At 39.5% G+C, this 14,280-nt stretch overlaps 1 protein-coding gene across 2 annotated transcripts in view; it reads left to right on the top strand.

Annotated features, from left to right (window-relative positions):
* SND1 (staphylococcal nuclease and tudor domain containing 1) overlaps nt 1–14,280 on the top strand; it is a 420,776-nt gene that overhangs the window by 257,583 nt on the left and 148,913 nt on the right. For both annotated transcript variants that reach the window (XM_035698273.2, XM_049093379.1), the window contains exon 15: nt 11,511–11,652. In XM_035698273.2, coding sequence (XP_035554166.2) covers nt 11,511–11,652 — 142 coding nt within the window. The remainder of the gene's footprint in view (nt 1–11,510; nt 11,653–14,280) is intronic.

Genomic DNA, 14,280 nt, shown 5'->3' with positions numbered 1-14,280 from the left:
TATAGGTGGGATGTCACCCACCAAACAAACTTTGAAAGGTGCTTTCTGAGCTATCAGAAAAATCCTAGTAACTAGGAGGAGAGAGCCTTACAATACAAGACTTGACCATCTTGCTTTAAGGTCAAGAAAGATGAAGATCAAGAACTGTCCAGTGGATTTAGTAACACCGGTTACTCGTGGCTTTAGTTAGAGCAGTTTTAACTGCCTGAAGGGGCATAGGGAGCAAGAGCTAATTGTCCCAATTGGATTATCCCCAAGAACAATGTCTTGCGGCTCTATGCCATCACTGTTGGGGGTTTCCTAAGAATAGCAAGTAGATAAATGTGTGTAATGATGGTGTCTGTGTAGTTTTCTTTTTTTTTCTTTTTTTCTTTTTTTTTTAATATTTATTTGAGACAGATTGCGAGAGAACAAGCAGAGGGGAGCCGTAGAGGGAAAGGGAGAAGCAGGCAACCCACCAAGCAGAAAACCTGACTTGGGACTCGATCCCAGGACCCTGGGATCAGGACCTGAGCCAAAGGCAGATGCTTAACCGACTGAGCCACCCAGGTGCCCCTCTGTGTAGTTTTCAATGAGTAAGAAATCCAGAGTATCCATAATTACATACGTACTCTTGAAGAAAGATATGACAATGATGGGAGAACCCCCAAATTTCTTTGGGTATCTTGATCAAAAAAACTCTTTGTCTGAATTGCCATTAACTCATGCATTCTGGGGTACATGGTTTCCATTGATAAGCTAGATCCTGAGGGTCATACTTACAGAATCCCAGTACCGTATCCACATGTGATGACATCAAATCAGAATTATAAAGTCACTAGGTGAGGCAGAGTTAAATCTGTTTTTGTTTTTTTTTTGTTTTGTTTTGTTTTTTGTTTTTTAGGAGAAATTAGAATTCCCCAGTATATCCAAAACACTACATTTCAAACTACCCTTTTCTGTAAGGGTAGTTTCATTACACTTTAAGCCTATTATCACTGTGGAAAATATTGAATTGGGCTCTTAAAAAACCAGAGAGACAGTTATCTGACCTGAATAATTTGTGAGTTTGTCTGGGCAGAGCTGAATCAGCACTGAATGTTAATATATTTTCTTTGGAAAACAAAAACTTAACACATTTCTGTACCAAAGATTTTCTGTCAATTTTTTTTGTTTTAAATGCATCAAATATAAATAAGCCAAAAGAAGAAAATGATCTCTACTACATCAGAAAATTTTTAATAAATATACATCTATTTAATAAAAATATAACCCTATTATCAAAATGTAGGTTTTTAAATTTTATTTGCCCTCTCCTTCCCCCTCTTTAAATGATATAAACTATTTTCAGGAGAGAAGCTTTGTTTTATTCTTAACTACACAACACCTTGAACAGTGCCTGGCACATAGTAGGTACTTAATTGCTTTTTCCGGTGAATTTTATTTTTCCACATGAATGCCTTCTTGAACCATACTTTTTTTTTTTTTCTTTTAAGGATTTTATTTATTTATTCATGACAGGCAGAGACACAAGCAGAAGGAGAAGCAGGCTCCATGCAAAGAGCCTGATTCAGGACTCGATCCCAGGACTCCAGGATCACACCCTGAGCCAAGGGCAGATGCCCAACCGCTGGTGTCCCTTGAACCATACTTTTAATGTCTATCTGGTCTTCTTGATGTACTGTAATTTATTTCATCAGCATTCTGTTCTTAAATATTTAAGTTATTTTGATTATTTTTTCTTTCATAAACATTTTGTTCCTCTAGCTAATTCATAGTCTGTAATTATTTTCTTAGAATGATCCCATAAAGTGGACACTTATGCCAAAGGATGCATGTAGGTTTTTTTTTTTTTAACATCACCTATAAATCTTTACTGAGTGAAATGACTAGAGTTTAGTTTGATATATTCAAAATACTGATCACCTTCTGTCTTAATTAGTAATAAACTCCTGCTGTAATAGTTGTCATTTTTCTCCATATCTCAAAAACTAGAACTTCCTCTCCCAAATCTTTTGTCTATTTTTATTAACTCTAAAAACGTAGGACTTGGGGATCCCTGGGTGGCTCAGCAGTTTAGTGCCGCCTTTAGCCCAGGGTGTGATCCTGGAGACCCGGGATCGTGTCCCAGGTCGGGTTCCCTGCATGGAGCCTGCTTCTCCCTCTGCCTGTGTCTCTGCCTCTCTCTCTCTCTCTCTCTCTCTCTCTCTTTCTCTCTCTCTCTCTGTGCCTCTCATGAATAAATAAAATCTTTTTTGGTTTTGTTTTGTTTTGTTTTGTTTTAAATAAAATATTTAAAAAAAAATAAGATTCATTGAACCTAAATTGCTATGTCTCCAGGCAAAAATGAATGTTCAGAGTACTTTAAGGAAATATTGGAATCATTCTAATCCTTTAACCTTTTATAATATTTATTTTGATTTCTTAAATTTTATGTCACAGATTGCTTACTGTTTTTTTTTTTTTTCTTTTTTTTCTTTTTTTTCCCTTTATCCTTTTCTGAAGTTTGGTTCTTATCTCAGGTGGGGTAGAGTTTAGCATGACATCAATTTCCTTGCCCTTGAGTTCTTGATTTGCCCATGAAATGAAACTTGTGCTTCATCAGACAGTCTTTTAAATTCTTTACTTTGCACATATTAATTATCTCTCAAGCCATTTTCTGCTTCTGTAATAAATTCTTACCTCTTGCCTATAGAGACTTTGGAAGTGATAAAAATTGATCTAAAACTTTACAGAAAAAAATGTATTTCAAATTTGTTATTTTTTATCATGGCCTTGTAATTAATATCCAAAACAGTAGACTGGTTGGTCTGCTTTGTTCCAGATTCTCACTGTCACCTGCCATGTATAAGCTGTGTTTTTAGACTAGTCTCTTGTCCTTTTTCCAAAAATGTTCAGGATGTCTATTATGGTTTTCCTATAAAGATTCATCATTTCATTCTTAGAAAAGTAACAGAACAGTTGTTTTAAAGATTTTACTTATTTAAGAGAGAGAAAGTAGGAGGAAAAGGGAGAGGATCTAAAGCAGACTCCATGCTCAGCCTGAAGCCCAGCGTGGGACTCTGTCTCATGACCCTGAGATCATGACCTGAGCCAAAATCAAGAGTCAGATGCTTACCCGACTGAGCCACACAGACGCCCAAACAGCACAGTTGTTTTAAATGTATATGGTCTTTTTCTGTTATCATTAGTTGTACTTATTTTTATCAGTTTGACATAGAAATGCTTCCTTTAACTATTTTTTTAACCAATTTAATTCTTTATTACAAATCATATGTCTACAATTTGAATAAATTACACGGTTTTTTTTTAAAGTATTTAACCTGAAAATAACTGGAAGATATGTCTTCCAGTATGTGAAGCTCCTCTAGTTTCCTTATTACTATGCTGATGGATTATAAAAGGAATTTGTCTGTTGACTCAAAGTACTTATGAACAGAATAGTGTATCTCCTGAATAAAACTATGAAATCAATACTATACTTACCTGACCTCAGAGAGAGAAGACATTTTCTACGTGAAATAAGAATAGGAATTTTTTTTTTTTTTTTTTTAATGGAAAGGAAGTATACCAAGAAAGAAGTCATGGATCTAGGAAGCACAACCCAGGATAGGATGTGAAGGGAACGCCCGGGACATCCATTGTGAGGCAGACCTCATGAGGCCATCATGCAGAAGTCCGCAGGAGAAAGGAAGGGAGCACTCTAAGGAGGGCTGTAATTTACAGTCTTCCTGAACACTGAATATCAATTTAAGAAAAAATTGTAATAATCTGGCGGGAAGTTAGAGTATGGAGAAATGAGAAAAGGGATGGTTTGGGATGGGAGAAAGGTAGGTTTTATTTGTGGAAACTTTTTTGGACTTTACCAATTACAAGTCATAACTTTTAGGTAATTCTGTGGATTGGCAGACTTGAGGAAGGACATCCCTTGGCATACCACCCTAACGGGCTTCACACGCTTCATCCAAGTTAGGGAAAGAGGATTGAATATTGGAAGAAAGCAGGGTTGGATAGTTGATAGTTTATTCTAACTAGGTAAATACTTCTCCACTATTTGTATGAGGCACACATATACCATCATCTGCTCTTTCAGTGCTAAATTTAAAGTACAAAAAGAAGTCTTGTAGAATAAGCCAAGGGCATTGTATTTCCTATTGATGATAAAATGCAGATTTTTCCACTAAAAGGCAATGAATGGTTAAATTGAATGGTTATCACAGTATAATTTCAGCTGGTTAAATTTGGGAAATTGAAAGTCATTCAGTAAAAGAATTTCTGAGCTAGTATAGAATTTTCATTTGATAGAGAATTTGATATTATTTTATTCACATTAAGCCATATGACATGATTTTATTTCAAGGTAGAAAAGAAATGTCATTAAGCCATATCACATGATTTTATTTCAAGGTAGAAAAGGGTATGTACTTAGTAGTACTTTTTTTTCTTTATTTGAACAAAACATTTCCTCTATTTAGCCAGTTGAGGATGGCATCATGCTTTCCTTTAGCTGTTGCCAAGAATTAATACTTTCTTATGCTGCTTTTGGGAAACCAATAGGATTTTTTTCTATACTCTTCTAACCTCATGATTTTTCTCATCTAAACTATTTTCGGCTTGAATTTTTTAAATAATTTATTGAACAGTTAGAAGCATTAAAAGTGTTTCATTTTGAAATTGTTCCTCTGAGATACTTACAAACTAGTTGACTAAGCAAAAACACTTTAAGTTAAATAAAACCTTAATTTTTTTTTTAATTTTTATTTATTTATTCATGAGAGACACAGAGGCAGAGACATAGGCCGAGGGAGAAGCAGGCTCCCTGTGGTGAGCCTGATGCGGTACTCCATCCCAGGATCCCTGGATCAAGACCTGAGCCAAAGGCAGACGCTCAACCACTGAGCCACCCAGGCATCCCAAAAATCAAAATTTTGTATAGGCTACCTATCTAGGCCAATTTTTTTTTTTAATTTAAGTATAAATTTGAAAATTTAGGTTTATCATTTGTAGTATATAATTCTATCGGTTTTGACAAACATGAACATTTTGAGAAGGAACATATACGTGTAATCATCACCATAGTCAAGACAGTAGAAATATTGGATCATCCCAGAAAATTCTTCCATCCCCCTTGGAGTCAAACTCTAGCCCTTCCCCCAATCCCTGGCAGCCACTGATCTGTTTTCTGTTCTTATACCTTAACCTTTGCAACAGTGTCCTATCAATGGAATTATGTATTTGAGAGCCATCTGTGTTGTTGGCCATATCCTTTTTATTGCAGAGTAGCATTCCATTGTGTGAGTGTACTGCAGCTGGTACTGCTCCCTCCTCTCTTGAGGGAGCTTTAGGCTATTTCCAGTTTGGGGTGAGTACAGATGAAGTCCAGGCCATATTTTGGGCTACCCAAATCTATTTCTGTAATTCAATTTGACTTCTTCCTAGTCTGGCTGCCATGATTGCCTATCAGAATGCTGTTTTGCCTATTTTTCTTCTAAACACAGGTTGTATCTTCTCATCTTGGCATCGCCAAGCCCTGCTTGCTTTTATCAGTATTAGACCCTTTGGAAAGAAAATAGATAGTGGACATTTTCAACCAAATGCAAACATTTAGAGACACCTGTTCTTTGCAGGTCTCCAGCAGGCATATCCTCAGAGTTTCTTTCAAGTCTCATTACAGAGAAATTGCTTTTCCTCCATATTTGGGGCATGAAGCTGCACTTGTACTGACATGCTCTGCAGCTCTCTTCCAACTTGGAAAGCACACCATGCTGCTCCTTCTGCCCTTTGGTCTGTCCTTAGCTTGCAAGTTTGGAAGCTTTGCTTAGCCAGGCCATCCTAAGCTACTAATTGCTAAAGGAGTAGAGCCAGGGGATCCCTGGGTGGCTCAACAGTTTAGCGCCTGCCTTTGGCCCAGGGCACAGTCCTGTAGTCCCAAGATCAAGTCCCACATCGGGCTCCCTGCATGGAGCCTGCTTCTCCCTCTGCCTGTGTCTCTGCCTCTCTCTCTCTCTCTCTCTCTCTATCATGAATAAATAAGTAAAAATCTTTAAAAAAAATAAAAATAAAGGAGTAGAGCCAGGGGAAAAAACAGAAGGTTGTATTCTCTGTTGAGGGTGCCACAGATTGGAACACCAGCTTCCCAAGCTCAAAACTGTGTTATAGCCTTAGTGCTCCTGAGATTGTCCTCCTGATTCATGCTCCCAGAAGTGGAGCTCAGAGCATGAAGCCTTGCTTCTCCTACGCCCAGATATGTTGGAGGTCTGAGTGAGATTCTGTGCCAAGCAAGCAAATAGTATAAGAAACTAAACTATAGACAGCACTTAATGAAAGATTATTGATGACCTAGCTTCAGCACTTTATTTTTTTCTCTTGTTTCCTTGTAATTTTGTTGGTTTTTCAGTAGAGCATTTTATTCTGGGTTCTCTGCTATGTTCACTTCATTCCTATTAAACTTGACCCTCACTGATGTTTACACCCTCAGTTCCCTCACACACACCTCACCATGAAACACTGATAAACTAGCCAGAGAATGGTGGTTTCAAATTTTTAGGTACTCTCTGGTAATGTTGGAGCTGGAGGGCATTCCCAAGTATCTCCCTCCAGGGTCCCATTTATATCAAGAGATTATCATGTTGTACAGCTGGTTCCTCACAGAATCACAGCCTCATTCTGCGAATTAAAACATTAGTGGTGGCCATAGAGCCCAGGTTGTAAATAAGAGGAAGAGCGTGGAGCGATGGATGGTTTTTCTGACTTTCTGGTAGGGGGTATATTTATAATTTGTCTTCCACAAGCCTGGGGAGGCCTGAAAAGATCTATGAGTATGGCCTGGGGAGGCCTGAAAAGATCTATGAGTATGGCAATGAGTTATCACAGTACCTTCAAAAGCAAGTGTGTTTAGGTCCTATCCTTAGCTATTAGTTCTGATCTCCATGCTCTTTTCTTCCCCTTTATATCTGTTCTTTTGTACAAAGAGCTTCTGCTGCTTCAGTATTAAAATTGGTTGGACCCAGACAGCATTGTGCTCTAGAGGCTGTTTAGCCTCTGGCCAGCCCAGTATAGAGGATAGTCAGCGCTCACAGGGGAGAAGCCTTCCTGTTTTGCTGGAGTGGGCAGTGCAGGGTTCTGTTGTACTGCCAGGCAGCTGCTTCAGGTTTGATAGGCCTCTTTCAAATTTAGTTTCTCAAGTGCTGGTAGAGTACCCCCATGGCACCCTAATAAGCTCTGCATGTGTTTGTTTTAGTTCTTTTTGCTATGATGTTAATCAAAGAGTGATTGTGATGATGAAAACTAATTAGTGAGCTTCATTATTAACAGTTCCCTTTTGAGACTTGCCCATGATAATCCTGATTAATGGTTAACTAATAGGTTTACTCTGATTCCCATTTCTCTGTGCTGTTTTTTGTGTTGTGATGTTTGCTTCTCACCAGTAACTACGTTTATGCCTACTATATGGATATTTTCAGTAGGAAAATCATAGAATTCACTTTGCTAACATTCAGCGCAAACTGACAGCCTAAATCCTGTTCCAGAAATCACAGAACTTTGATTTATGTAAGTTGTGCTCTTCTAGGATACAGAGGACATGGGTGTCTAAGTAGCATATATGTCACCCTCAGTCAGTCCTGTGCATGCCATATAAGGATTCTGCTTCTTCTGCCTCTGCCTCTCCTCTACCCTCAACTTTCCCACTCTCCCAAACTTGATGATTCATTGTACTAAATTAGTTTAAACACCTGTTTGCTTACAGAGCAAAGGTACTTTATAGAAACAGATTGCAGTCTGACTGCTGAAGGGCATTTTTTTTTTAAGATTTATTTATTTATTCATTCAGAGAGAGCGAAGAGAGAGGCAGAGACACAGGCAGAGGGAGAAGCAGGCTCCACTCAGGAAGCCCGATGTGGGACTCGATCCTGGGTCTCCAGGATCACACCCCAGGCTGCAGGCGGTGCTAAACCGCTGCGCCACCGGGGCTGCCCTGAAGGGCATTTCTTATAGGCATTAACACATATACCTATATTTGGAAGAGGTATGGCCTGACAGGCCAGACATAAGGACAGAGGAGAAGTGTGTAATTAAGATGTCTTTACAACGTTTCCCTCTAAGGATCATCCTGCCTTTTTTGGGGTCAGTCCAAACCCCGTTTCAAGAAGTCTGAGGTATAGATATTAGCATCCTTTGAAATGAAGTCACCCCAGGCACATTTGTTGCACCATTACTTTCTCAATTTCAAGGTGCATTGAGGAGGCAGAAACATTCCTTAAAGAGGTGCCATCCACAATAGCAAGTTAAATTTAGCTAATGCAACCTTAAATTAGCTTTTCTAGGATTACAGGAAAATACTTATGTATGGTTTGTTTTGGAGCGCAGGTAATGTGAAAACTAGCAGTGCAATAAAAAAGGACTCACCTGCTCAGAAGTACAGTTGCTTCTTGATTATTTACACCAGTGGAGGGGAATATTGGTGCAGAAAACTATAGCTAATTTATCTGCTTGGATTCTTAAAGCCTTGAACCAATGTCATGCCAGATAACTATGGTGGGTAGATTCCCAGGCCTCCCATGCAGAAGTCACAGCATGGAATATCTGTGGAGGAGAGTCTCTGCAATTAGACTAGACAGAAATATTTGATAACTGAATAACCTTAACCTTGGAATGAGCCTTCTGTGCCATAAGTTTCAGTGTTGTTATCACTTTAAATCTGAGGCCTTTAATCTTTAATTTTAAAAATACCTTTTGGAGTTATAAGGTTATAAAGAAACTTTTGATTTCACTAAATCTCACTAGGTGCTGCTTCAGGATTACTGGAGAATTTCAAGTGTCGTATTAATGATGTCATTTGAACTTGCTCATTCTGCTGTGCTTAAGATCCACTTGGCTGGCATCTTCAGTTCCTCACTGGGGCCTAAGCTTCTCTCTTACACTGCTTTTTATAATCAGGTTTTCTCTTATTTACGTAGCATTGAAACTTAGAAAGGAGTGTAAGAGACTGAAGCACATCGCCGTACTGGCATGGGCTCTTTGGAAGGCAAATCAGAGTTAAACCACATTCAGTCAATTTTATGGTACTAACAATCAAAAGCCCTAAAATAAATTCCATAGCTAAATTAGCAAGCAGGGAATGATGTATGGCTACATCACTTGAGGCAACTTCTCAGTCTGACTTCCCAGTCTTTTCATAAGAGCCACTGAAACATTGTGAAAGAACATGCCAAGCAAAAGAAGCACTTGAGATGACAGGGAAAGACCGACACCATTGTCTGCTTGTGATAGAGATTTGAAAGAGCTGACATCTTCTGGTGCTTACGCTCAATTTAATTGACATGATAAGAATTTTTTATTTTTAAAAATCTATGAACTTGGGTGAAATTTTGTATTTTTTCCCATAACGGATTGTTCCTAGGCATATCATCTTTAAGCCTTTGGAATGATGAGGGGGCTGTGTGTCCTGTCTTGCAGTTTGGCCTCTGGAAGTAAACATGGATAGTTGTGGTGGGCTTTTACAATTTGTTTGCATTCCTTCAGTTGTCATAGTTGGCTTTCAGTTCTAATCTTTGTCATCATCAGTGGCATGTCACATTCTCTTTGCTATCTTTCCATATATTGTTGTTTCTGGATTAGGACTATTAAATTGTAGGTTGAGATTTAGGGGTACTTTTTTATATATAAAAAAAATTTGTTTTAATTGCATGGCTGGTAGTAAGGTACCTTCGTTTCTCCTTGGTTCCCACTCTGTGAAATGATCTCTTGGTAAAGTAGGTAATCGTTTAGCAAAATAGGATGAGAGGCTGCTCCAACCTTCTTTTTGTATTAATACTTATGTATGCGCGTGCTGCTATTATTCCTACAAGCACTTTTTCCCCCTCCAGATAAATACATTCATATGACAGTGAGTAAAAGTCTGTTTCTGCAAAATATAGATTACTGCAGTTTTGAGGGGAAAGGCCCTCTCTTCAGAGACACTATATTGCCTCATGATTTGCGATAATCAATTTGATAATTGTTGTTGACTTACTGGTTCAGCTCATGAATAATGTCCCAGATTTAGACTAGTGTGGCAAAAGGATTTTAATCAGGTAGTGCTTTCTCTCCCATGGAGTATTTGTCTTGCTTGACTGTTCTGGACTTCAGCCAACTGCCAGAAAGGCATTGTGCCACTGTATGTGTATAGTAGAATACATGTTGCTTAAGTGTTCATTGGGGGAGTTCCCAACTCGCTAAAGCTCATTGTTACTTTACCTTTTACCAATGTGCCATTAGAGACACTGAGAATGGATGACTGTCTCTCCTTTTCTCTGAGAATCTGTTTGAAGGGAAGGATGAATCTCATTACTATAAATACTGTTTTCATCCCAGCCTACCTCACTGCTTCTGAATGAGAGAAGCCCCTCTGGCTTCTGTGAAAGCTCTCAAATACTTGATGGCTTGTTAAAATTTCATTATCTAATGTGCATTAATTTAGATACAATAGCTCTGTTGCTAGGAGCAGAGTCAGAAAGGAAGAGCTTGGCGGATTGCAGGCTGCTTGTGTCGCAGGAGTCAGGAAAGTATGCAGAGTTTGCTGTCCCTGGTGGGAGTTTACAGTTCTGGCTGGGCTGAAAACCTTGGAAATTCTGACATTCTCTGACTACTCCCACAGCACATGCACTGTGATGTTTTGGTGCTTGCTTACTCCATCTGTTTAATGAGCTTGAAAGACCAAAAGGATTTGAAGCTCTGTAGCTGAGAGCTCTGAGGTTCAAAATGTCCATAGTTTGGTTATTCTTGAGGGTAGAGGGCATGCACTTTGTGTTTTATGTGTGAAAAAAAGTTTTAAAGTGCTACCTGGTTTCATGTGTTTTTCTTGTTTCTATTATTGTTCATGCTGACATGATGTGGTATATGTCCCCACCCGGCATGTCCTACTGTCAAAGATTTCCCAGGCTAGGATCTAGAATAGTATGCTCATGTCCCAGCTCACTCCTGAAAAGCCGGTAGAGCAAGGCTTGCTGCATAGGCACCCAAAGAGGGCTGTATTCTTCATGTTCAGAAACAATGAGCTCTGAATCTACATAACCAATTAATGATTAAAGGTGAACTGCTTGGGTTTCTTGGGAAGGGGCTTTATATAACATAGCCTGGAAGTCACTCTTTTTTTTTTTTTTTTTAATAAAAATTAAAAGTTAAATTAACCTCCACAAAAGGTTAGAATTAGTCTTCTCCCATCAATTTTATTGAAGAAAGAGAACCTTTCTCACATCCTGTGAGAAATGAAATTTTCTTTTCAAAGCACCTTCCTAACTTGAGTGCATAGTAACAGAACAGAGGGAAGCACTCAGGATGTTCTGGAAACTTCAGATTAACTCTGTTTCTTCTGTGGGAGCCACATGGGTATCTTGACTATGTCATAGTTTCAGAATTGTCTGATTTTTTTCTAGGATTATTTGCCAAGCTTTCTATTGTCTGCCAGACTTTTTGCCCTAGAACAGAGAGAAAGAATCATTTGCTCAGATTCTATTACGTCTTTCTAATGATTCTTTTCTTCTGTCCACTAGGATACCCAGAAAGCAAAGCAGTTTCTGCCCTTCCTTCAGCGGGCAGGTCGTTCTGAAGCTGTGGTGGAATATGTCTTCAGTGGTTCTCGTCTCAAGCTATATTTGCCAAAGGAAACTTGCCTTATCACCTTCTTGCTTGCCGGTAAGTCTTGTATGTTATATGTTCTGATGATTCTTCTTGGAGCTCAGAGGTCATACCTAGAGGTCACATGCCCTCCTTTCCCTTGTGTTTTAGATAGGACCTTGAGCCCTTATAGGTGTTTTACTCTTTAATTGAGATGAACACAAAATTGCTAGATCTGATCCCTCTCTCACTGCAGACCAAACACTGGAACTCTTCCTGCTCCTCATTTCCACCAACCACAGGGCATAAGAGTAGAGCAGCTTGAAAGACAACATGTATCCTTTCACAGCCTGAGTGAAGGGAATTCCAGACAAAGAAAACTATTAATGATGGAATTTTCAGTTGGTATTTCCCATTTGGGATAGACCATCCTTGCCATGTTAGTCACAGGCAGTCCACCAAGGAGCTAAGACACCCTCCCCTTGTGTCTCCCTAGGCACTGCTGTTTGTCTCTCTTCTATTCTTTTTAGATGTCATTGGGATCCAAATCTTTTATGAAACGTCAGATAGGACATTACCTTCCCAGGCTTCTGCATCTATGGTCTTTCTCTGTTGCACTAAGCTTGACATGCTAGGGCAAGCCACCCTTTCTTTGCTGACTCAGTGTTCATCTTTCTTACCCTGTTTTTTCTAGTAACTTAATATTTCACAAACCAATTTACATTTATGCATTGAAAGAGCAGATTGCTTTATTTCTTCCCCAATGGCAGATAATAAAGTTATTTGTTTCCTGGCAGTACTTCACAGAGACTATGGTTTTTGAGAGAAAGTGTCCTTTTACTTCAGCGGCCCACATCCTTGCCTCGTAAAACACACACATTGACTAACTCACCGAGGACAGGACTACAATGTTTGCCCGGTGTGCATTGCCTTTTCTCTTGCTGCTCTGCTCCCTCAGTGCTCCTTCTGTTAGAATTCTTGAGTAGAATTTGCCATGGAAGAAGAGAAATGGGAGCCATGCTTGCTGTCCCCTACCAGATTGCCTCAGGCTCCTTCTCCTAGAAGGCACCAATAGCTTCTCCTCTGGATACGGGTGTCCCTCAGGCCCTAACTAAGTGGGTTGTTATGTGAGATAAATCACTCACCAAACACAGGGCCCTGATGCTGCTGGGCCACTACCTCTGACTGAAGCTCTCTCTCTCACTCGGAGAAGTTAATGATCACTGCACAGTTCTGCAGGCTTTCTGAAGGGACTAATTGAAGTATGACATGAAGCTTGGGGCAGCCGTGGAACAGAAGGACCAAAACAAATCCATACCTTACTGAAGGGCTATACTTTTGTGAGTTGTAATAAACTGAGGGGTGGCACAGCAGTGTGTGACAGAGGCCATTTGTGCCCTTTACTTAAGATTTCCAGAGCAGAGAAGTTTCTTATCAGTGAATTCTTGTTGTTACAGAGTTTGAAGTATATATTCTCCTTTGTTCTATACTTAGAAAACAAAAACATCCTCTTGGCAGCGTGGAGCTTTTTCCCAGAGGTGAACAAGAGAAAACGTGTTATTCTTTCTGGGAAACTTGGCCACAGGTTTGTAAGGGAAAGAAAACAGTAAAGTTCTGGCTTCTAAACTCAAAACTACCTGAATGGAGCCAGCTCAGAGCTTGAGACCTACCCTGGTGGGGTTTTCCTGAAGAACCCTTCTGGTTGTACTTTCTTTCCCATGGACCATTTGTCCTGCTTGACTGTTCTGGGCTTCAGCCAACTGCTAGAAAGGCCTTTTCCCATCTATATGTAAAATAGAATATGTGCTGCTTAAGTGTTCGCTGGGCCAGTTTCCAGCCCACTGAGGCTCAGTCTCACAGACTGGTCACTCAACTCCATAGCAGCCAGTTCCTGTGTGTACTTGGCAATATTCTAAGCTTAGCAGTTTGAAATACGGTGCCTGATTACCAAAGCAAATACATGATAAAATAGAAGCTTTTATGTTTTTTCTCCTGCCATATCTTATGCAGTTATATTCTGCATCTTCCAATTTCTTTAGAAACCTGATAAGGATACAGGATGGTGAAAAGTTGTAAGAGCATGCAGACCTCAGTTTGAATCACAGCTCTACTCTTCACATGCAGGTGACTTTAGGGGAGGTTTTTTTTTACTCTTGAAGCCTTAGTTTACACACCAGTTAACTGGAAAGTGTTTCTTGCCTCTTAGGATTTTTGTGAGGGTTTAAGGAGATGTGTAAAGGATTCAGAACAAGCCTGCCATAAAGTAGATGGTTCATAAATAGGTTTCCTTCCCCTTCCTCTCACAAAGACTTGGTGAATTCATAACCAGAGCTCTTCTTAATTCTTACATGGAATAGTATACTTTTAGAGCATATGTGCGCATAGCTGTGGATCTTCCTTCTCCATGACATATCTCTTAATGGAAATAAGTCAAGGAAAGTTGCTGTTCTAGCCTCCTCCTGAATGAACAGAAGGCTCACTGAAAGAAAGGCTACTGGCTTTTCCCTTTAGGTTTACAAGGAATTCTGCATCCTGGTAAGACATTGTCCTAGGTCTCTCGAAGCTTTAGAGCTTTAGAGGGAAGACAGAAATATAAACAAACTGCTGGGCTCAAAACGAGAGAATTCATTTTAAGGCACAGAAGTAACACAGAGGAGGGAGTGATTGGTTACTTGGAGGGAAATTGGGGATTGTCTCCCTGAGGAG

This window comes from Canis lupus, chromosome 14 (genome assembly GCF_003254725.2).
Source record: "Canis lupus dingo isolate Sandy chromosome 14, ASM325472v2, whole genome shotgun sequence".
In the NCBI taxonomy this organism is placed as follows: domain Eukaryota; kingdom Metazoa; phylum Chordata; class Mammalia; order Carnivora; family Canidae; genus Canis; species Canis lupus.
The sequence above is the reverse complement of the archived record's forward strand: the minus strand, read 5'-3'. Positions and strand labels throughout refer to the sequence as shown.